The sequence below is a fragment of the Carcharodon carcharias genome, chromosome 6 (genome assembly GCF_017639515.1).
Source record: "Carcharodon carcharias isolate sCarCar2 chromosome 6, sCarCar2.pri, whole genome shotgun sequence".
NCBI classification, from domain to species: domain Eukaryota; kingdom Metazoa; phylum Chordata; class Chondrichthyes; order Lamniformes; family Lamnidae; genus Carcharodon; species Carcharodon carcharias.
In genome coordinates this window covers 2,265,821-2,290,588 of record NC_054472.1, presented here as the reverse complement: position 1 = coordinate 2,290,588, position 24,768 = coordinate 2,265,821, and the positions used below count along the sequence as shown (strand labels likewise).

Here is a 24,768-nt window from a genome sequence, read left to right as displayed (position 1 = left end):
CTGTATGATCAGCCGATAGACACTGACCTATAAAACAAGACGTAATCCACCTTCGAATGGCAATCCTTAAACGCCCAGGATTTCAGTTTCTGGCACTCGCGATGAGCACGGAGTTTCACCTTCACCACCCCCGAGCAGAGATGTGGCTGGAGCCGCCGCTGGGGCCGGTTACACACTTTGTTCGATTTCACTCGCCATGACTCAGCAAAAGCATCAACTTCAAACTTGAAATTGCCGTCTCCACCAATCAAATCGTCCCGTTTGTGGCCGTTGTAGTTTCCACACAAACCACAAAGTCTACCCTTCAGCTCCGGGTTTGCCATAACCTCCACGAAACTGTCTCCATCCCAGGAAACCACAATACCTAAACAAAGCAGCAATGTATTACTGACGAAGCAGAGCAATCAGCAAACAAACAGCGTCACTCGTGGATCAGGGCACAGTTACCAGGGAAGCCTCGGGGTTCAAGTCCCACCCCAAAGACATGAGCAAGAAATCTAGGCTGACACTTCATTGCAGTACTGAGGGAGTGCTGCACTATCAGAGGGTCAGTACTGAGGGAGTGCTGCACTGTCAGAGGGTCAGTACTGAGGGAGTGCAGCACTGTCAGAGGGTCAGTACTGAGGGAGTGCTGCACTATCAGAGGGTCAATACTGAGGGAGTGCTGCACTATCAGAGGGTCAGTACTGAGGCAGTGCTGCACTGTGAGAGGGTCAGTACTGAGGGAGTGCTGCACTGTCTGAGGGTCAATACTGAGGGAGTGTTGCACTGTGAGAGGGTCAGTACTGAAGGAGTGCTGCACTGTCGGAGGGTCAGTACTGAGGGAGTGCTGCACTGTCAGAGGGGCCGTACTGAGGGAGTGTGTACTGTTGGAGGGTCAGTACTGAAGGAGTGCTGCACTGTCAGAGGGTCAGGACTGAGGGAGTGCTGCACTGTCAGAGGGTCAGTACTGAGGGAGTGGTGCACGGTCAGAGGGTCGGTACTGAGGAAGTGCTGCACTGTCGGAGGGTCAGTACTGAGGGAGTGCTGCACTGTCAGAGGGTTAGTACTGAGGGAGTGCTGCACTGTGAGAGGGTCAGTACTGAGAGAGGGCTGCACTGTTGGAGGTTCAGTACTGAGGGAGTGCCGTACTGTTGGAGGATCAGTACTGAGGGAGTGTGTACTGTCGGAGGGTCAGTACTGAGGGAGTTCTGCAACGTCAGAGGATCAGTACTGAGGGAGTGCTGCACTGTGAGAGGGTCAGTACTGAGGGAGTGCTGCATTGTCGGAGGGTCAGTACTGAGGGAGTGCTGCACTGTCAGAGGGGCCGTACTGAGGGAGTGTGTACTGTCGGAGGGTCAGTACTGAAGGAGTGCTGCACTGTCAGAGGGTCAGTACTGAAGGAGTGCTGCACTGTCAGAGGTTCAGGACTGAGGGAGTGCTGCACTGTCAGAGGGTCAGGACTGAGGGAGTGCTGCACTGTCGGAAGGTCAGTACTGAGGGAGTGCTGCACTGTCGAAGGGTCATTTGGATGAGATATCAAACTAAGGTCCTTTCTGCCCTTGGCCAGTATATTAAAAAGAACAGGGCAGATCTCCCTGGTTACCTTGGCAAAATTTATTTTTCAAACAAATCCAGAGCTCCCTGGATGACAAAGGAGATAGAAATTAAGTTAAAGAAGAAGAAGTGTGCTTACGACAGGTGTCAGGTGGCAAATACAGTTGAGAACCAAGCTGAATACAGAAGGTTCAGAAGGGTTGTGAAAAAGCAAATACAAGAAACAAAGAGGGATTATGAAAAAAGACTGGCAGCTAACATAAATGGAAATCCCAAAGTATTCTATAAGCACATCAATAGTAAAAGCGTGGCAAGAGTAGGGCCTATGGGGGACCCAAAAGGGGATTGATACAGAGGCACGAGGCATGGCTGAGGTGTTAAAAGAATACTTTGCATCTGTCTTTACCTAAGAGGCAGATTCTGCCCAGGCCATGGGGACATAGGAGGAAACTCAGTCACTGGAAGAGTTTAAAATTGATAAGGAGGAGGTGTTGGATAAGCTGTCGGTACTTAAAGTTGATAAGGCACTGGGACTGGATGAGATGCATCCAAGAATATTGAAGGAAGTGAGGGTGGAAATTGCAGAGGCACTGGCAATAATCTTTCAATGTTCCCTGGATTCGGGGGAGGTGCTGGGGGACTGGAGAAGTGCAATTGTTCAACAAAGGTTGTAAAGATCTGCCCTGCAATTACAGACGTGTCCATTTAACTTCGGTGGCAGGGAAACTTCTAGAAGCAATTATTTGGGATAGAATTAATAGTCACACGGAAAACTGTGGATTGATTCGGAAGAGTCAGCATGGATTTGTTAAAGGAAAATCATGTCTAACTAATTTTCTGGAGTTTTTTGAAGAGGGAACAGAGATTGTTGATGAGGGAAAAGCCGTTGATGTGGTGTATAGGGACTTTCAAAAGGTGTTCGATACAGTGCCACATGCCACCCAACAGAAGGGAGGGAAGTTATAGGTCATGGAACAAAAGGGACAGTAGCAACGTGGATACAAAATCGGCTGGGGGATAGGAAACAGAGAGTAATGGTCATTGGATATTTTTTGGGCTGGAAGAAGGTTTGTGGTGGAGTTCCCCAGGGGTTGGTATCGGGACCCTTGCTCTTCCTTATATATATATATATATATATGTATATACACACATTTATAAATGATCTAGATCTCGGTGTGCAGGGGACAATTCCAAAGTTTGGGGACGATGCAAAACTTGGGAGAATTGTAAACCATGAGGAAGACAGTGTGGAACTTCAAAAGGACATTGACACATTGGTGGAGTGGGCAGATGGGTGGCAGATGAAGTTCAATGTGGAGAAGTGTGAGGTGATACACTTTGGTACAAAGATCATGGAGAGACAGTATAAAATAAAGGATACTATTCTAAAGGATGTGCAGCAGCAGAGAGACCTGGGTGTATATGTACATAAGTCATTAAAGGTGGCAGGACAGGTACAGAGAGCTGTTTCTAAAGCATACAGTATTCTAGGCTTCATTAATAGGGGTATAGAGTACAAGAGCAGGAGGATTATGATGAACTTATATAAGACACTGGTTAGGAATCAGCTAGAGTATTGTGTACAGTTCTGGGCGCCACACTATAGGAAGGAATTGAACACCTTGGAGAGACTGCAGAAGAGATTTATGACAACGGTTCCAGGAATGAGACACTTCAGTTATGAGGAAAGATTGGAGAAATTGGGACTGTTTCCCTTGGAAAGGAGAAGGCTAAGAGGAGACTTGATAGAAGTTTTCAAAATCATGAGGGTCTGGACAGAGTAGATAGGGAGAAACTGTTCTCGCTCGTAAATGGATCAAGAACCAGAGGGCACAGTTTTAAGGTGTTTTGTAAATTAACCAAATGCAAGGTGAGAAAATACTTTTTCACACAGCAAGTAGTTAGGGTTTGGAATGCACTGCCTGGAAGTGTAGTGGAGCCAGGCTCAACTGAGGCATTCAAGAGAGCATTGGATGATTATTTAAATAGAAACAATGTGCATGGTTACAGGAAAAGGCAGGAGATTGGCACTAAGTTAAAATGCTCAGAGAGCCAGTGCAGACACAATGGACTGAATGGCCTCCTTCTACACCATAATGATTCTGTGATTCAATCAACATGACCAAAAATATGATCTCAAGATTTATGCTATTGCTGTTTGTAGGATCTTGCTGTGCACAACTTAGCTGCAATGTTTTCTTCATTACAACAGAATGACACTTGAGAAATACTTTCTTGTTGGTAACAGAGCTCTTGGACATCCTGAGCTTGAGACAGCTCCAGTATAAATGGCCTTTACTCTTCTGCCTCTCTTATGTTGGGCTAATTCTGGAACCTGGGCCTGTTGCCCATGTGAAGTGTTGCTGAGCCTAACTGTTGGTCGAAGCTAGGACCAGAAAATGATAACTCCAACTCTCTGCCCTGGGTTTCCACTACTTCCACCACACTGTCCATCTTATCCAGTCCAGCTTTTGGTGACCGGATACTCCTGTCAAAGCCAGTGCTTGTGCTGCACACCATCATGGAACATTGCAAATCCCCAGAAACTTAAATCACGCCATCCACAACCACTCACCAAACCCTAACACTACACAAAACTGTACACAGACTCCAACATCCCCCCTTTATCCAACCCCTCCCCCAATGATGAGTTAATTTATTCTATTTCCAATCACTTTTTTCTAGTCTTCCCTACATTTCTGCCTTTGTCTTCCTCTGCTCAATTCTCACTCTCTCATTCTCACTCTCTTCTGTTCCTCTCCCTCTCTCTCCCCTTCTATTCCTCTCTCTCTCGCTCTCTCTTCTTCTATTCCCCCTTTCTCTCTCACCTCTTCTATTTCTCTCCCTTTCCCCTCTTCTATTCCTCTTTCTCTTCTATTCCTTGCTCTCTCTCTCTCCTCTTCCATTCCTTTCTCTTTCTCCTCTTCTATTTCTCTCTCTCCTGTTCTATTCCTCTCCCTCTCCTATTCTGTTCCTCTCTCTCTCTCTCCTATTCTGTTCCTCTCCCTCTCTCTCTCTTTCTCCCCTATTCTATCCCTCTCCCCCTCTCTCTCTTATTCTGTTCCTCTCCCTCTCTTTTGTTTCAGTCTCTGATTCTCCTGACCAAACTTATTCCAGGCAATTGGAGAATTCCTCAGGAACTTTCCACAGAATTTTAAATCTGAATCTGATTTGGATTCGGATTTGAAGCTTCAGCAATCATGTTGCTAATGAATTTAGATTGACTATAATGTGAAATGGATCACACGGCTGCATCAGTCTAACTCTACCTGACTGGACTTGTCACATGAAGCATGTCCAACGCACAGGGAATGACTGAGTGCTTGAAAGGCCAGGTTTCCTAAAAGATCCTGAATAAATTGGTTAGAAGTTTAAATTGAAGGAGGCACCAGTATCAAAGGGGATTAAAATCAGGGATGCTGAGACTCCAGAATTAGAGGAGTGCAGAGATCACGGAGGAGTTTATAAGAGATAGGGAGACACCTTACGTGATGTGTGTGTGTGGCTGAATTTAAACAATATGTGGCATTAACTCCAAAATGGTGAACATTTTATTCTTGATGCAATTCATATTTAGTTAAAACTTAAATAAATATCTGTAAAGGAAGGATTCCAGTTGGCCAAATATCCTTCAGTTCCTCAGTGCTTGTTCTGTGCTGAATGAGTGTGTCTCTGTATTGAAGAGATAGCTCTTTATGGGCCTGTTGCTGCTTTGAGGAGGTATCACTGAGTTAGGACCACTGAACGCCAGGATACCAGCTGAAATGTAGCAAGTTGCTCTCAGGCGGAGTCCGGTGACTGGGAAGAATGAAATAATACCAAAAGATTAATTTGTCAGGGTTACTGAGCCAATAACTGGAAGAAAATACTTGGTATTTTTCAATTTATCATCATCTATTATGTCTGCTCTATTGTTTAAAGTTTGAGACTAACATTGCCAAATCTTCCTCTTTTGGAAGGAAACTCAGTATTTTGTTTGGAATTAAGTAACTGTTCTTTTCCATTTGAGCATAATGTAGCCCTTATATTTAAATAATGTGGTGGCTCATTTTCCTCTTTCCCTCTCCTCACCAGTACCCAAGCTCTGTACTAATTAACAACACCAGAGTGTAGCTACCCCCAGCCAGGCGAAGGCGCAAGATCTGAAGCATCTGTTGTGCAGTTGGTTTGAAGGATTGAGGTGTCCAGCTCCTTGGCAACCCAAGTTGGACATTCATCCAACACATCTGTTTCCTGAGCAATCAGAATCTGCTGGCTTATTCAGCTCTGAGGCTCAGGTCTCCTGAACTGTGGGCCAGGGGGGGTTAGAGAATGTTTGGGGGGGTGGGGGTGGGGGTGGGGGTGGGGGGGGTGGGGGGGTGGACCTGATTCGCTGAGTTTTCCATTCCCTAGAAACAGCACCTCTCTCAAATTCTACTTGTGTTTGTTGGTGCTGAAGGCCCCAAGTATCAAACCACCAGCTTTTTACAAGACAACAGAGGGAATTAGAACCAAAGAAATGGGAAAAGAAGGCCCTGTATTCAGAGGATGCTGACTACATGACTGACAGTTCAAGCAATGAGCTAACAGTAGAAGGTTCCTTCCCAATGATTCACATTGTTGGGACAGAGTTTTAAACTAAATCCAGGCAAACAGACTGAAAGTTTTCCCTTTCTGCTCACTCCAAGGATCTATGAACTTGACTAGTCTGAACCCAGCAACAACAACATGCATTTATATAGCACCTTCAACATAGTAAAACATCCCAAGGCGCTTCACAGGAACATTATCAAACAAGGACTGACACTGATCTACAGAAGGAGGTAGAAGGACAGGTAACTAAAAGTTTGGTCAAAGAGGTCAGTTTTCAGAGGCAACTCGGAGGAGCAAGGTAGAGGGATGGAGGGGTGTAGGGAGGGAATTCCGGAGCTTAGGGACTAGATAATGGAAGGCATGGTGGTCAGTGATGGAGTGATCAAAATCAGGGATGTTCAAGAGGTCAGAATTAAAGGAGTGCAGATTTAAGGAGGGTTATGGGACTGGATTGGATTACAAAAGATAGGGAGGGCTGAGGCTAGAGATGGATTGTTGTGCAAATACCTCAGGTGATGTGAGTGTGTGGCTCTATTTAAACATCTGTTCTTATTTGGCATTAACTTCAGCAGCTCAAATACCATTTTGGCAATTGTTTAGATCCTGAATCTGCAACATCTGCTGCAAACGTGAAAACCTGTCACCATTCCTGCAGCGAAACTAACTCCTTTGTTAATATTAGTCAAAAAAGCAGAGGTGAATAAAGCATGGAGGAAGCGGAGGTTGGGGCTGGGGGTGGGTGAGGGGACTGGGGTGATGGTGGGTGGGGGTTATAGTGTGGTGGGTGAGGAAAGGGTTGGGTAGCCGAGGGAGTGTCAGCCCAAGAGGACAACAGGCTCAATTTTTTGATCAGTGGAGTTAGTGTACAGCCAGCATTCCTCATTGTGCTGATGTTAGACAGATGAACCATCAGTGCCAGATCCAGTTGGAAGGAATGAATCCCCAGAACAGCACCAGCCAAACACATTGGGTTCCAGGTCAAGGGGGCAGGAATACAGGCAGAGATAAAGGCGTACAGGCGGAGTCAGACACATGGGTACAAACGGAGTTGGGCAAAGGGGTGCAGGTGGAGTTGGACATGGGTATGAGTTAGCAGAAAACAGGGGTACAGGCAGAATTGGGCACGGGGGTACAGGTAGAGCTGGGGACAGGGGTAGAGATGGAGTTGGGCACAGGGATACACGCAGAGTGGGGCACAGAGGGACAGGCAGAGTTGGACACTGGCACAGGTACAGTTGGACACAGAGGGACAGGCAGAGTTGGACACTGGCACAGGTACAGTTGGACACAGGGGGACAGGCAGAGTTGGACACTGGCACAGGTACAGTTGGACACAGGGGGACAGGCAGAGTTGGACACGGGGTGACAGATGAAGTTGGGCATAAGGATACAGGCAGAGTTGGGCACAGGGGGACAGGCAGAGTCGAGCATGGGTACAGGTGGAATAGGACATGGGTACGGGTGGAGTTGGGCACAGGGGTACAGGCAGAGCTGGGCACAGAGCGACAGGCAGAGCTGGACACAGAGGTACAGGCAGAGCTGGACACAGAGGTACAGGCAGAGCTGGACACAGAGGTACAGGCAGAGCTGGGCGCCGAGGTACAGGCAGAGCTGGGCAGAAAGCGACAGGCAGAGCTGGACACAGAGGTACAGGCAGAGCTGGACGCCGAGGTACAGGCAGAGCTGGGCAGAAAGCGACAGGCAGAGCTGGACACAGAGGCACAGTTAAAGCCAGAGGCTTATTAGTGGCTCAAGGTGGAGAAAAATGTTGAAAAAATATTGATTTTGCCCGTTAGAAATCAGTGAGTTTTCTACTGAAGCGTAATAATTTCCTGTCACTGAGAATGACAACAATTAGCTGTGGATTTCTGATTACACTCTTGGTGTGAGATATTTTATGGCCGTTCCTGCAATGAACTCTCTGAAACAATACTAGCTTTCAGCTTATCAAAATATTATTTTCAAACTAATTGAACATTTACCCATGAAATGTGATTGACACAGATTTTGACAACAATTTAACTCTTTTTAGTCCATGTCCAAATGCAGCAAGACCTGGACAATATCCAGGCTCAGGCTGACAAGCAGCAAGTAACATTTGTGCCACACAAGTGTCAGGCAATGGCCATCTCCAACCAGAGAGAATCTAACCATCGCACCTTGATGTTCAATGGCATTACCATCACTGAATCCCCCACTATCAACATCCTGGGGGTTACCATTGACCAGAAACTGAACTGGACTAGCCATATAAATACTGTGGCTACAAGAGCAGGTCAGAGGCTAGGAATCCTGCAACAAGTAACTCACCTCCTGACTCCCCAAAGCCTGTCCACCATCTACAAGGCACAAGTCAGGAGTGTGATCGAATACTCTCCACTTGCCTGGACGAGTGCAGCTCCCACAACACTCAAGAAGCTTGACACTACCCAGGACAAAGCTGCCTGTTTTATTCACCCCATCCATAAACATTCACTCCCTCCATCACTGACGCACAGTAGCAGCTATGTATATCATCTACAAGATGCCCTTCAGGAATTCACCAAGGCTCCTTCAACAGCACATTCCAAACCCACAACTATCAGCTAGAGGGACAGCAGATAGATGGGAACACCACCACTTGGAAGTTCCCCTCCAAGTCATTCACCATCCTGACTTGGAAATATATCGCCGTTCCTTCACTGTCGCTGGGTCAAAATCCTGGAACTCCCTCCCTTATGGCACTGTGGGTGTACCTACACCACATGGACTGCAGCGGTTCAAGAAGGCAACTCACCACCACCTTCTCAAGGGCAACTAGGGATGGGCAGTAAATGCTGGCCTAGCCAATGACACCAGAAAGAATTTTTTTAAATTCCCAGCACTCACATCTGAGTTACATGCTGGGTTATGATTCCAGTATTTGAGGAGATAGAGATTTGGATTGAACAAAGACTTGGATTTATATATACCTTTCACAATCTTAGGATTGAGATTAGGCATTTTACAGCCAATGGAGTACTTCTTGAAGTGTAGTTGCAGTTACACAGCAAGATCCCACAGCAAGCATGAGATAATGAGCAGGTCATCTGTTTTAGTGCTGATGATTTGGGGATAAACATTGATCTCAGGAAACCAGGGAGAAACCCCCTGTCTCCAATCTTCTTCCAACAGTAGCTATGGGCCTCGGTTTACCATCCCATCTGAAAGGCGGCATCTCCAACAGTGCAGCACTCCCTCAGTACTGTGTTGGGAGCATCAGCCTGGATTTTATGCTCAAGAATCTGGTGTGGATTTGAACCCGCAAGCTTCTCAGAGGTGAGAGTGCTATCCACTGGCTGCCATCAGTGTCCAACTTGTATTAAGTTTCCTTCATGTGCAGTCTTGGGTTAATTGGGGATTAACCTTTTATATTCCAATTCCTTTTCCATTTTAGATAATTGGTTAAAAAAAAGCCAGGGGCAGTTTGGGAGAATCATTTTTAACAGTGAGTTACAATGATCTGGAAGCAGATTCAATCCAAACTTTCACTAGAGAACTAGATACTTGAAAAGGAGAAATTTGCAGAGTTAGGAAGTAGCAGCAGAGGAGTGGGACTAATTGGATAGCTCTTTCAAAGAGCCAGCACAGCACAGGCATGATGGACTGAATGGTCTCCTCCTGTGCAGTTAGATTCCATAACCTTGATAAAGTCGCTCTGAACTCACCTTGAGTAAGCAAAGGAATAAATGGTGGCTGTATGGCTGATCTGAATGGGTTTGTAGTTCAGCTCAAACACTACGCCTCTCACTGAGCCCTGGAGGAGGTGACCAGCTAGCATCCTATTCTAATTAAACATCACAGGAGTCCCGCCAGAGGGAAAACCCAAAATCGGATGGTTCAGTACTGAGCAAAAGCCTCCACTGAGTTACCAGGGACAACCTGAATATTTTAGTGAGGGTGGAATTGAGGGATGTGTCACATTTACACAGAAGGGGACTTATTCCAGGCTAGATTTCAGTTCCCTGAGAAATTTACAAATTAATTCATGTTTCACACACTTGCTGTGTGCACAGAATGTTCTAGATCATTCACAAGGAGAAAGGTCTGGGCTTGATATTGTGCTCAAATGTTGAAAGCAACAATAGGTTAATTGTAAACTTGGTAAATAAGAATTATTTTTTATGTATCTTTTCTTAACCCTACAAATTGTTCCTCCCCCTTCAACCATTGCTTTGGAAAAGAGAATTCCACAGTTGGTGATCATCAACACCGAGAAATAGAAACATAGAATCTAGGAGCAGGAGGAGGCCATTCAGCCCTTCGATCCTGCTCCACCATTCATTATGATCATGGCTGATCATCCAACCCAATAGCCTGCTCCCGCTTTCTCCCCATATCCTTTGATCTCTTTCGCCCCAAGAGCTATATCTAACTCCTTCTTGAAAACATACAATGTTTTGGCCTCAACTACTTTCTGTGGTAGTGAATTCCATAGGCTCACCACTCTCTGGGTGAAGAAATTTCTCCTCATCTCAGTCCTAAATGGTCTACCCCGTATCCTCAGACTGTGAGCCCTGGTTCTGAACCTCCCCATCATCGGGAACATCCTTCCTGCATCTACCCTGGCTAGTCCTGTTAGAATTTTATAGGTTTCTATGAGATCCTCCTCATTCTTCTGAATGTCAGTCCCGCCATCCCAGGAATCAGTCGGGTAAACCTTCGCTGCACTCCCTCTATAGCAAGTACATCCTTCCTCAGATAAGGAGACCAAAACTGCACACAATATTCCAGGTGTGGTCTCACCAAGGCCCTGTACAATTGCAGCAAGACATCCCTGTTCCTGTACTCGAATCCTCTCGCTATGAAGGCCAACATACCATTTGCCTTCTTTATCGCCCCCCTCTCTCCCCCAAAAAGCTGTTGAGACTGGGGGTCAATTGAACATTTCAATATTGAGATTGATAAGATTTTGTTGGGTGAGGGGATTAAGGGTTATGGAACCAAGGTGGGTAGATGGTGTTAAGATACAGCACCTGCATGCTTACCTTCAGCGACTGGTGTACAAGGACACCCAGGTCTCGTTGCACATTCCTCGCTCTCAATTTATAGCCATTCAGATAATAATCTGCTACCAAAGTGGATAACCTCACATTTATCCACATTATACTGCATCTGCCATGCATTTACCCACTCACTCAGCTTGTTCAAATCACACTGAAGCATCTCTGCATTCTCCTCACAGCTCACCCTCCCACCCAGCTTTTTGTCATCTGCAAATTTGGAGATATTACATTTAGTTCCCTCATCTAAATCACTAATATATATTGTGAATAACTGGGGTCCCAGCACCGATCCTGTGGTACCCCACGAATCACTGCCTGCCATTCGGAAAAAGCCCCCTTTATTCCTACTCTTTGTTTCCTGTCTACCAACCAGTTTTCTATCCATCTCCATACACTACCCCTAATCCCATGCGCTTTAATTTTACACGCCTTTGGGTGCAAGATTGAAAACATGTTACACATCCATTTAAACATCACACACTTTCTGGTCAGATAAGTGTTGGCAATGCCACTCTAAACACAATGTCACAAGAGACCTTCCTCTCCTGCTTTATTCAGGAATTTCCAATGGTGGTCACCCTCTTCTCAAACTGTAAAAGTCTCCATACTCCAATCCTACAATCCCAAAACTCCCTGTCCCGCTGTCTCAAGCCTCTTGTGCAGCCTCTTAACTCCCCCCATTGATGACCCTGCCCTCAGCTCCTTAAAACCCCACAATCTGCAATTCACTCCCAAATCTCCTCAATTTACCACAACTTAGGTAAAAGCAATAAGTTAAAAAGCTAATGAAAGTTGGCTTTACCTGAAGAGGATGAGAATACAGCATGTGTACAAGTTATATTCAAGCTGTACAGGTCTCATCTAGAGTAACTGTGTACCTGACCTCAGGAGGTGATAGTGGTCTTGGGGTACACGCAGTGCAGATTCACCAGAATGATCCCGTAGCCAAAAGAGTTTAATTATGAGGACAGATGAGAATTACCGCCAATAGAGAAGATTATGGGTTGTTTAAGGTGATTAAAAGATTAGATAGGATCGATAGAGAGAAACCATTTCCACTGGCGGGGAGGAAGAGGGTGGGAGTCCAGAACAAGGTAATAAGCTGTTCAGGGGTGATGTCAGGAAGCACTTCTTCACACAAAGGGGAGTGGAAATCTGGAACTCTTTCCCCCCAAAAAGCTGTTGAGACTGGAGGTCAATTGAAAATGTCAATATTGATAAGATTTTGTTGGGTGAGGTTATGGAACCAAGGTGGGTAGATGGTGTTAAGATACAGATCAGCCACAATCTAGCTTCCTGTTGCTCTGTTCCTATCACTCTACCTCCCCACAGGTCCTTTAAAATGCGCCTTAAAAAAACATCTTTGGTCAAGTTTTCGGTCACCTGTCCTTAGGTGCCTTGCTGCTAAATTTGGTTCGATAACCCCCCTGTGAAGCTCCTTGGAATGTTATCCTATGTTAAAGGTGCTATATAAATGCAAGTTGTTATTAGTTCCATAAAGGCCAGAGCTACAGAAATCTGCTGCCCCACTACCATAGCCAAAGAGTCTCTCAACAAACACATTGCAGGCTGAGCACAGAGCTCACAACTAATCCAGTGTTCAAAACCCCAATATCAGCCCTCACCAGGCCCCTCCAAACAGCACCTCCCCCTCCAACCCCCCCACCCCCCCAACTTCACCAGGCCTCTCCAACACGCCTGACTTCACCAGGCCCCTCCAATACGCCTGACTTCACCAGGCCTCTCCACCACCCCTGACTTCACCAGGCCCCTCCAATACGCCTGACTTCACCAGGCCCCTCCAATACGCCTGACTTCACCAGGCTCTCCAACACGCCTGACTTCACCAGGCCTCTCCACCACCCCTGACTTCACCAGGCCTCTCCAACACGCCTGACTTCACCAGGCTCTCCAACACGCCTGACTTCACCAGGCCCCTCCAACACGCCTGACTTCACCAGGCTCTCCACCACCCCTGACTTCACCAGGCCCCTCCAACACCCCTGACTTCACCAGGCTCTCCAACACGCCTGACTTCACCAGGCTCTCCAACACGCCTGACTTCACCAGGCCTCTCCACCACGCCTGACTTCACCAGGCCCCTCCAACACGCCTGACTTCACCAGGCCTCTCCACCACCCCTGACTTCACCAGGCCCCTCCAACCGCCTGACTTCACCAGGCCTCTCCAACACGCCCTGACTTCACCAGGCTCTCCACCACGCCTGACTTCACCAGGCCTCTCCAACCCCTGACTTCACCAGGCCTCTCCAACACGCCTGACTTCACCAGGCCTCTCCAACCCCTGACTTCACCAGGCCCCTCCAACACCCCTGACTTCACCAGGCCCCTCCAACACCCCTGACTTCACCAGGCCTCTCCAACACCCCTGACTTCACCAGGCCTCTCCAACACGCCTGACTTCACCAGGCCCCTCCAACACGCCTGACTTCACCAGGCCTCTCCACCACCCCTGACTTCACCAGGCCCCTCCAACACCCCTGACTTCACCAGGCCCCTCCAACACCACTGACTTCACCAGGCTCTCCAACACGCCTGACTTCACCAGGCCCCTCCAACACCCCTGACTTCACCAGGCTCTCCACCACCCCTGACTTCACCAGGCCTCTCCAACCCCTGACTTCACCAGGCCTCTCCAACACGCCTGACTTCACCAGGCCTCTCCAACCCCTGACTTCACCAGGCCCCTCCAACATGCCTGACTTCACCAGGCCCCTCCAACACGCCTGACTTCACCAGGCCTCTCCAACACGCCTGACTTCACCAGGCCTCTCCAACACGCCTGACTTCACCAGGCCTCTCCAACACGCCTGACTTCACCAGGCCTCTCCAACCCCTGACTTCACCAGGCCCCTCCAACATGCCTGACTTCACCAGGCCCCTCCAACATGCCTGACTTCACCAGGCCCCTCCAACACGCCTGACTTCACCAGGCCTCTCCAACACGCCTGACTTCACCAGGCCCCTCCAACACGCCTGACTTCACCAGGCCTCTCCAACACCCCTGACTTCACCAGGCCTCTCCAACACCCCTGACTTCACCAGGCTCTCCAACACCCCTGACTTTACCAGGCCCCTCCAACACCCCTGACTTCACCAGGCCTCTCCAACACCCCTGACTTCACCAGGCTCTCCACCACCCCTGACTTCACCAGGCCCCTCCAACACCCCTGACTTCACCAGGCTCTCCACCACCCCTGACTTCACCAGGCCTCTCCACCACCCCTGACTTCACCAGGCCTCTCCACCACCCCTGACTTCACCAGGCCTCTCCAACACCCCTGACTTCACCAGGCCCCTCCAACACGCCTGACTTCACCAGGCCCCTCCAACACGCCTGACTTCACCAGGCCCCTCCAACACGCCTGACTTCACCAGGCCCCTCCAACACGCCTGACTTCACCAGGCCCCTCCAACACGCCTGACTTCACCAGGCCCCTCCAACACCCCTGACTTCACCAGGCCTCTCCAACACCCCTGACTTCACCAGGCTCTCCACCACCCCTGACTTCACCAGGCCCCTCCAACACCCCTGACTTCACCAGGCTCTCCACCACCCCTGACTTCACCAGGCCTCTCCACCACCCCTGACTTCACCAGGCCCCTCCAACACCCCTGACTTCACCAGGCCCCTCCAACACCCCTGACTTCACCAGGCCCCTCCAGAGCCACAGCCAATTTTGAGCTCTGTTAATGCAGTTTTGTATTACAACTTTGTGTTTCCCAAACTTATCCACCCGTTCTCCTTACAGCGATTTTACAAACCAAAATTACAAAAGCCATTCAGAGGCTGGAAACTGTAACTCAGTAATTTCCAGCTTTTTCATTTGTCACTAGGTGTTTAAAAAAAATCAATTGTTTTAATCCAACGAGGGGAATAATCCAGAAACCAAACATACTGATATAACACTCGCTGTTAGTAAACTGCTCTTACGTGGAATATATTGCTATAATTGTCTAATATATACATATAATATAAAGATATATAGTAGATGTATGATACAAAGTATATTGTATATATATGTAAATAATATAAATATGTAGATGTATGACACATAATATATTGTACATTGTGTATATAAATATATAAAGTAGATGTGAAATATACAATGCCACAGGATCACAGAATCTTTACAGTGCAGAAGGAGGCCATTCAGCCCATCGAATCTGTACTGGCTCTCTGAAAGACCATTCCACCTAGTCCCACTCTGCTGCCTTATCCCTGTAACCTTACACATTCTCTCTTTTCAGGTAGCAATCTAATTCCCTATTGAATACCTCGATCCAACCTGCCTCCAACACCCTCTCTGGATGTTCGTTCCAGGCTCCAACCACCCTTTGGGTGAAAAAATGTTTCCTCACATCACTTTTACTCCTTTTGCCAATTATTTTGAATCTGTGCCCTCTGGTTCTTGATGTTCTCGAGTAGGAACAGTTTCTCACTATTTACTCTGTCCATAAACCCTGGATCTTGAATACCTCTATCAAGTCTCCTCTCTGCCTTCTTTTCTCCAAGGAAAACAGTCCCAACTTCTCTAATCTATCTTCACAGCTACAGTTCTTCATCCCGGGAATCATTCTTGTGATCTCCTCTGTACTCTCTCCAATGCCTTCAAGTGTGGAACCCAGTCCGGGACACAGTACTCCAGATGAGGCCTTACTAGTGTCTTACACAAGTTCAACATGACCTCCTTACTCTTGTACTCGATGCCCCTATTAATAAAGCCCAAGATACCATTTGCTTTATTAACTGCTGTCTCAATATGCTCTGCCATCTTCGATGACTTATGTACATAAACACCAGGGTTCCCCTGTTCCTGCGCCTCCTTTAGAGTTTCTCCATTTATTTTATATTGTCTTTCCAAATTCTTCCAGCGAAAATGAATTACCTTACAGCTCTCTGCATTGAACTTCATCTGCCACTTGCCTGCCCAATCCACCAACATGTCTATGTCCTTTATATCAGGAAGAGCAAGGATCCCAACACTGACCTCTGGGAAACTCCTCTACAAACCTTCCTCCAATCTGAAAAACATCCATTAACCACTACTCTTTATTTCCTGTCACTCAGCCAATTTCTTATCAAAGTGCCTACTCTCCCTTTTATTCCATGAACTAGAATTTTGCCTTTTGAAAATTCATGTACGTCACAGCATTGCCTTTATCAACTTTCTCTGTTACCTCCTCAAACAACTCCAGCAGGTTAGTTAAACATGATTTTCTCTTAATGAATCCATGCTGGTTTTCCTTAATTATCCTGCACTTGTCTAAGTGACTATTGATTTTGTCCCAAACTATAGTTTCCCTAAGTTTCCCTACCACTGATATCAAACTGATTAGTCTGTAGTTGCTGGTTTTATCCTTGCGCCCCTTTTTGAACAAGGGTGTAACATTCACAATTCTCCAGTCCTCTGGCACCTTCCCTGTGTCTAAGGAAGACTAGAGATTATCATTAGTGCCTCTGCAATTTCCACTCTCACTTCCCTCAGTATCCATGGATCATCTCATCCGGCCCTGGTACATTTTAAGTAAAGAGGGCCTTTCTAAAACCACCTCCTTCTCAATTGTAAGTTCTTCTAGTGTACCAGTTACCTCCTCTCTCACCTCGGCCTAGGTAGCATCTTCTTCCTTTGTGAAGACAGATGCAAAGTACTCGTTTAATAACTCCGCTACTTCCTCTGCCTCCATGTGCATTTGCTAAATCCCCCATCGGCCCTACTCTTTCTTTTAAACCACCCTTTTATTATTTATATGCTATAGAAGATCTTGGGATTCCCTTTTATATTAGCTGCCAATCTATTTTCATGCTCTCTCCTTGCTTTTCTGATAAGTTTTATCACTTCCCCTCTGGTCCTTCTGTATTCAGCCTGATTCTCCATTGTACTTTCTACATGACATATGTTGTATGAGCACTTCTTCCTTTTAGTCTTCATCTCTATCTCTCTCATCATCCAGGGTGCTCTGGATTTATTTGTCCTACCTTTTCCCCTTCCAGGGAATATACCTTGACACCGCCTGAAATACTTTTTCTTTGAAGGTGGCCCATTGTTCAGCCACCATCTTTTCTGCCAACATTTGATTCCAAGTCACATGACTCAGATACATTCTCATCCCATCGAAGTTGGCTTTCCTGCAATTAATTATCCCTGCTCTGGATTATCCCTTGTCCTTTTCCATGGCCAACCTATACCTTATGATACAATAGTCATTGTCCCTTAAATGCTCTCCCACTGATATTTGATCCACTTGGGCCAACTCATTCCCCAAAACCAGGTCCAACAGTGCTTGCCCTCTCATTGGACTGCTGCAGAAAATTATCTTGAACACGTTCCAGGAACTCTCGCCCCCTCTTGTCCCTTTGCACTGTTCCTGTCCCAATCAATATTTGGATAATTGAAGGCCCCCATTATAATTACGCTATAATTCTTGCACCTCTCTGTAATTTCTTTGCAGATTTGATTCTCTACATCCTTTCCACTAGTTGGAAATCCATATATTATACCAATCAATGTTACTGCACCTTTTTCATTCCTTATCTTTATCCAGAGAGATTCCATCCTTGACACCTCTGTCCAGTATTGTAATGCCACCTTTAATCAATACTGCCACTCCCACACCTTTTCTTTCTTCCCTGCCTCTCCTAAACACTTTGTACCCAAGAACATTTAACGCCCAGTTCCTTCCTATATGAGCCAGGTCTCTGTTATAGCAATAATATCATAATTCCATTTGTCAATCTGTGCCTGTAGTTCACCAAACTTATTAACCCACACTCTGTGCATTCACATACATGCACATTAACCCTGATTTAGGCTTTTTTTACTTTCCCCCATACTTTGACCCCATCTAATGACCTAATCTAGTTCCATCAAACTCTTCAAGTATTCTATTTACCTTGATACTGCTCTCTGATATATCCTCCTTATCAGTTAATATTTCTCTACTTCCCATGGCCAATTTCTCTGCTCTGCGTTCTGAATTTCCCCCCAGGTTCCCATACCCCTGCCAATCTAGTTTTAAACCCTCCCCAACAGCACTAGCACACCTCCCTGCGAGGACACTAGTACCAGTCCTGTTAAGGTGTAGCCCATCCTCTGTGTACAGGTCCCATCTGCCGCAGAACCGGACCCAATGCCTCAGAAATCGAAAGCCTTCCCTCCTATTCCATTTCTCCAGCCATGTGTTGAACTGCTCCATCTTCCTATTCCAACACTCACTAGCATGTGGCACTGGGAGTAATCCTGAGATTATTGCTCTTGAGCTCCTGCTTTTTAATTCCCTTCCTAGCTCCCTAAAACCTGCTTTCAGGGCCCCATCCCTTTTCCTACCAATGTCATTGGTCCCAATGTGAACCATGACCTCTGGCTGTTCATCCTCCCCCAAAGGAACATCCTGTTCAGTGACATCCTTGACCCTGGCACCAGGGAGGCAACACACCATCCTGGAGTCACTCTATGGCAATAGAAGTGCCTGTCTGCTCCTCTAACTATGGAATCCCCTACCAATGTGGCACTTGCACTCTTCATCCTCCCATCCTGAGCAGCTGAGCCACCCGTGGTGCCATGAACTCGGCTCTTGCTACAGTCCTCTGAGGAACCATCTCTGAGGAAAAGCAGTTAGAGAGCGAGATAGCCCCAGGGGATTCCTGCACTACCTGCCTGTTTCTCTTAGATACTCTGGCGCTCACCCATTCCTCTCTGCCTGTCTGACCACCTCTCTAAATGCGAAATCCACATAATCCTCAGCCTTGCGAATGCACCACAGTGACTCCAGCCACGGCTCGAGTTCTGCAACCCAGAGTTCAAGTTTCTGCAGCTGGTGACACATCCTGTAGATGTAGACATCGAGGGCACTTTGTGCTTGTACGACTTCCCACATCTTGCAGGATGCATATTCCACATGGTCGAGCTGCACTGACATACTTCAAACTTTATATAAAGTGTTTATACAGTATAAGATCATATAACTCATTTGTCACTCAATAATCGTCTCTTCTATGCTGAGTCAAGAAAGGCAATCAGTTTATGGGAATTCCGTGACATCACATGGATTTCATCTGTAAACTCCCAGCTCTCCTCCTCTCTCCTTTGCTTTATAAGCCCTCTCCCTCTCCGATCTCCCACTACTTTATAGGCTCTCTCCCTCTCTGACCTCCCACTGCTTTATAGGCTCTCTCCCTCTCCGAACTCCCACTGCTTTATAGGCTCTCTCCCTCTCTGATCTCCCACTACTTTATAGGCTCTCTTCCTCTCCGACCTCCCACTGCTTTATAGGCTCTCTCCCTCTCCGATCTCCCACTACTTTATAGGCTCTCTCCCTCTCCGACCTCCCACTGCTTTATAGGCTCTCTCCCTCTCCGATCTCCCACTACTTTATAGGGTCTCTCCCTCTCCGACCTCCCACTGCTTTATAGGCTCTCTCCCTCTCCGATCTCCCACTACTTTATAGGCTCTCTCCCTTTCCGAACTCCTACTGCTTTGTGGGCTCTCTTACGTTGTTTAGTTAGCTTAGTTCAATTAGTTTCTTAATTAACTTTGAATAATTCCTATGTATACCACACCTCTTTCCCCCTTGCACTAAATTCCCATGTGAACCTGGTTCACTACTCACTCGGTCTCTGTCTCAGTCCGGTGTAGTCGCCTGTCTTCTCGTGCATCCCTTCGTATGATATCTAATTGTTATATTGGACCTCCTGATAAAATGTACATTTCTATAGCACCTTTCTCAATGTCCCAAAGTGCTTTACAGCCAATGAAGTACTTCTTGATGTGTAGTCACTGTTGTAATGTAGCCAATTTGTGCACAGCAAGCTCCCACAAACAGCAATGTCATGATAGCCAGATAATCTGTCTTAGTGATGTTGGCTAAGGAATAAACATTGGCCTGGACACTGAGGAGAGCTCCCCCTTGCTCTTCTTCAAAGTTGTGCCACAGGATCTTTTACATCCACCTCTGAGACTGTAGATGGGGCCTGGATTTAATGTCTCATCTGAAAGACAGCACCTCTGACATTGCAGCACTCCCTCACTCTCTTGCCATTGATTTTTGTGCTCGAGTCTCTGAAGTGGGACTTGAACCCACAACCTTCTCACCCTGAGAGGTGAGAGTCCCTACTCACTGATCCAGGGCTGACAGCAGAAGATCTCCAGGTTGTGAGAGAGTTTTTACACATCAGTAATAATTCGGTACCTCACCTGCTTCTGTCGTTACTTTAAGTAAGTAGCCATCTAACTGGATGGAGAATTGTTGGTTCCTGTAGGGCAGAGAGATCTTTAGACCATCTTTCTTCACTGTCAGGTGTTGCAGGAGGCTGATACTGGTCCCACTCAGCATCACCTCAATGGACTTGGTCCATGAGAATGCGTAGGTTCTGCGGGCATCATTCTGCACCAGCACCTGGAAACTAGCCTGACTGGAGCAGTCCTTGGTTAACACATACTGACATGTCCCTTGAAAGTTAAAGGCTCTTCCATCAAATGTGTTGTAATGAGGATCACCAAAGACAGTGCACACACCATGCTCTGTGGAAGTTAAAACACAGAATCAAGCATTCAATCAGTGGCACAAACTGAAACTCAGAACAGGAGATGTGAACTACATTACATTACACAAGGAGCAGGAGGAAAGAGAGGAGGGGGAGAGAGGGGAAGGGGAGGGGGAGAGGTGGGGAGGGGGAGAACAGGCCAGGAGAGGGATGGGGGAGTAGGTTGTGGGGGAGAGAGGGACAGGGGAGGGGGAGAGAGGTGGGGATGGGGAGATCGGGGTGGGAGAGGGCAGGGAGAGTGGGTTGTAGGGGAGAGCGGGCGGGGAAGGGGAGATAGGAGCAGGGGAGGATCTGACTAGGTCCAATCCCTCCTATCCAATGGCTGCTTCTGCACAGAATCAGGACAGGGGGGCAGGGGACTGGGTCCTAAAAAGACAGACCCTGGCCCAGACCCTGAACTAGACACAGACCCAGACCCAGGCACAGGCACAGGCACAGACCCTGGTACTGACCCAGACACAGACCCTGGTACTGACCCAGACACAGACCCTGACCCAGACACAGACCCTGGTACTGACCCAGACACAGACCCTGGCCCAGACACAGACCCTGGTACTGACCCAGACACAGACCCTGACCCAGACACAGACCCTGGTACTGACCCAGACACAGACCCTGGCCCAGACACTGACCCTGGCCCAGACACAGACCCTGGTACTGACCCAGACACAGACCCTGACCCAGACACTGACCCTGGCCCAGACACAGACCCTGGTACTGACCCAGACACAGACCCTGGCCCAGACACAGACCCTGGTACTGACCCAGACACAGACCCTGACCCAGACACAGACCCTGGTACTGACCCAGACACAGACCCTGGCCCAGACACTGACCCTGGCCCAGACACAGACCCTGGTACTGACCCAGACACAGACCCTGACCCAGACACAGACCCTGGTACTGACCCAGACACAGACCCTGACCCAGACACAGACCCTGGTACTGACCCAGACACAGACCCTGGCCCAGACACAGACCCTGACCCAGACACAGACCCTGGTACTGACCCAGACACAGACCCTGGCCCAGACACTGACCCTGGCCCAGACACAGACCCTGGCCCAGACACTGACCCTGGCCCAGACACAGACCCTGGTACTGACCCAGACACAGACCCTGGCCCACACACAGACCCTGACCCAGACACAGACCCTGGTACTGACCCAGACACAGACCCTGACCCAGACACAGACCCTGGTACTGACCCAGACACAGACCCTGACCCAGACACAGACCCTGACCCAGACACAGACCCTGGTCCTGACCCAGACACAGACCCTGACCCAGACACAGACCCTGGTACTGACCCAGACACAGACCCTGACCCAGACACAGACCCTGGTACTGACCCAGACACAGACCCTGACCCAGACACAGACCCTGACCCAGACACAGACCCTGGTACTGACCCAGACACAGACCCTGACCCAGACACAGACCCTGGTACTGACCCAGACACAGACCCTGACCCAGACACAGACCCTGGTACTGACCCAGACACAGACCCTGACCCAGACACAGACCCTGGTACTGACCCAGACACAGACCCTGACCCAGACACAGACCCTGGTACTGACCCAGACACAGACCCTGACCCAGACACAGACCCTGGTACTGACCCAGACACAGACCCTGACCCAGGCACAGGCACAGACCCTGGTACTGACCCAGACACAGACCCTGGCCCAGACACAGACCCTGGCCCAGACACAGACCCTGGTACTGACCCAGACACAGACCCTGACCCAGACACAGACCCTGGCCCAGACACAGACCCTGGTACTGACCCAGACACAGACACAAACCCAGACACAGACCCTGACCCAGACACAGACCCTGGCCCAGACACAGACCCTGGTACTGACCCAGACACAGACCCTGACCCAGACACAGACCCTGGCCCAGACACAGACCCTGGTACTGACCCAGACACAGACACAAACCCAGACACAGACCCTGGTACTGACCCAGACACAGACACAAACCCAGACACAGACCCTGACCCAGACACAGACCCTGGCCCAGACACAGACCCTGGTACTGACCCAGACACAGACCCTGACCCAGACACAGACCCTGGCCCAGACACTGACCCTGGTACTGACCCAGACACAGACACAAACCCAGACACAGACCCTGGCCCAGACACAGACCCTGGTACTGACCCAGACACAGACCCTGACCCAGACACAGACCCTGGTACTGGCCCAGACACAGACCCTGGTACTGACCCAGACACAGACCCTGGCCCAGACACAGACCCTGGTACTGACCCAGACACAGACCCTGGTACTGACCCAGACACAGACCCTGACCCAGACACAGACCCTGGCCCAGACACTGACCCTGGCCCAGACACTGACCCTGGCCCAGACACAGACCCTGGTACTGACCCAGACACAGACCCTGACCCAGACACAGACCCTGGTACTGACCCAGACACAGACCCTGACCCAGACACAGACCCTGGCCCAGACACTGACCCTGGCCCAGACACAGACCCTGGTACTGACCCAGACACAGACCCTGACCCAGACACAGACCCTGGTACTGACCCAGACACAGACCCTGGCCCAGACACTGACCCTGGCCCAGACACAGACCCTGGCCCAGACACTGACCCTGGCCCACATACAGACCCTGGCCCAGACACTGACCCTGGTACTGACCCAGACACAGACCCTGACCCAGACACAGACCCTGGCCCAGACACTGACCCTGGCCCACACACAGACCCTGGTACTGACCCAGACACAGACCCTGACCCAGACACAGACCCTGGTACTGACCCAGACACAGACCCTGACCCAGACACAGACCCTGGCCCAGACACAGACCCTGGTACTGACCCAGACACAGACGCTGACCCAGACACAGACCCTGGTACTGACCCAGACACAGACCCTGACCCAGACACAGACCCTGGCCCAGACACAGACCCTGACCCATACACTGACCCTGGCCCAGACACAGACCCTGACCCATACACTGACACTGGCCCAGACACAGACCCTGACCCAGACACAGACCCTGGTACTGACCCAGACACAGACCCTGACCCAGACACAGACCCTGGTACTGACCCAGACACAGACCCTGACCCAGACACAGACCCTGGTACTGACCCAGACACAGACCCTGACCCAGACACAGACCCTGGCCCAGACACAGACCCTGACCCATACACTGACCCTGGCCCAGACACAGACCCTGACCCAGACACAGACCCTGGTACTGACCCAGACACAGACCCTGACCCAGACACAGACCCTGGTACTGATCCAGACACAGACACAAACCCAGACACAGACCCTGACCCAGACACTGACCCTGGTACTGACCCAGACACAGACCCTGACCCAGACACAGACCCTGGCCCAGACACTGACCCTGGTACTGATCCAGACACAGACCCTGACCCAGACACTGACCCTGGTACTGGCCCAGACACAGACACAGACCCTGACCCAAACACAGACACAGACACAGACCCTGGCCCCTGACTCAGTCTGTGCTATAGAGAACGGTGATTATATAATAAATTAGCAGAAATGGGATTCAGTGAATCCCACCTGATAATGTTTCACGTTCTTAACGCAGTAACCAGCCAGTGGCGGTGGTAACAGATGAGGGACCATGTTAACAGTCATTAAGATTTGATAATTTTTGTGGTGGAATGTATCAGTATCAGTAGAGTTTGGATGAACAGAAACCCTGATGTAAAGAACTGAAACCCATTTCCCAATTTTTATTCAGGAGCAATTCTATAAAAAGCTGCAAATAGGATTTCCAGCATCCGCAGTTTTTTGTTTTTATCTCTGTGTAATGCAAGCATTTACCACTTAACCATCTGGCATTGAATTATCAGAATCCAATTATAATTTATTCCCTGGTTACTTTTTAAAAAGTTATTTTTGGTGCAAAAACTCTGGAGAGAGAAACTGAAACAAACTTTACATAAGTTTATCGAAAGCTACTATTTTTGAATGGTTCAAAAGTGGTTCATTGGCTGTAAATCTTCCTGGGACATCCAGAGGTCATAAAAGGTGCTATAGAAATGCATGCCTTC

The 24,768-nt window shown here is 48.6% G+C and overlaps 1 protein-coding gene across 3 annotated transcripts in view; it reads right to left on the bottom strand.

Annotated features, from left to right (window-relative positions):
- bmper (BMP binding endothelial regulator) overlaps positions 1-24,768 on the bottom strand; it is a 159,304-nt gene that overhangs the window by 35,565 nt on the left and 98,971 nt on the right. For all 3 annotated transcript variants that reach the window (XR_005943271.1, XM_041189104.1, XM_041189105.1), the window contains 2 exons: positions 20,347-20,673; positions 28-364 (listed from right to left, as the gene is read on the bottom strand). Coding sequence is in view for 2 of the 3 variants with exons in the window: in XM_041189104.1 (XP_041045038.1) it covers positions 28-364; positions 20,347-20,673 (664 nt within the window). In the remaining variant the exon portion in view is untranslated. The remainder of the gene's footprint in view (positions 1-27; positions 365-20,346; positions 20,674-24,768) is intronic.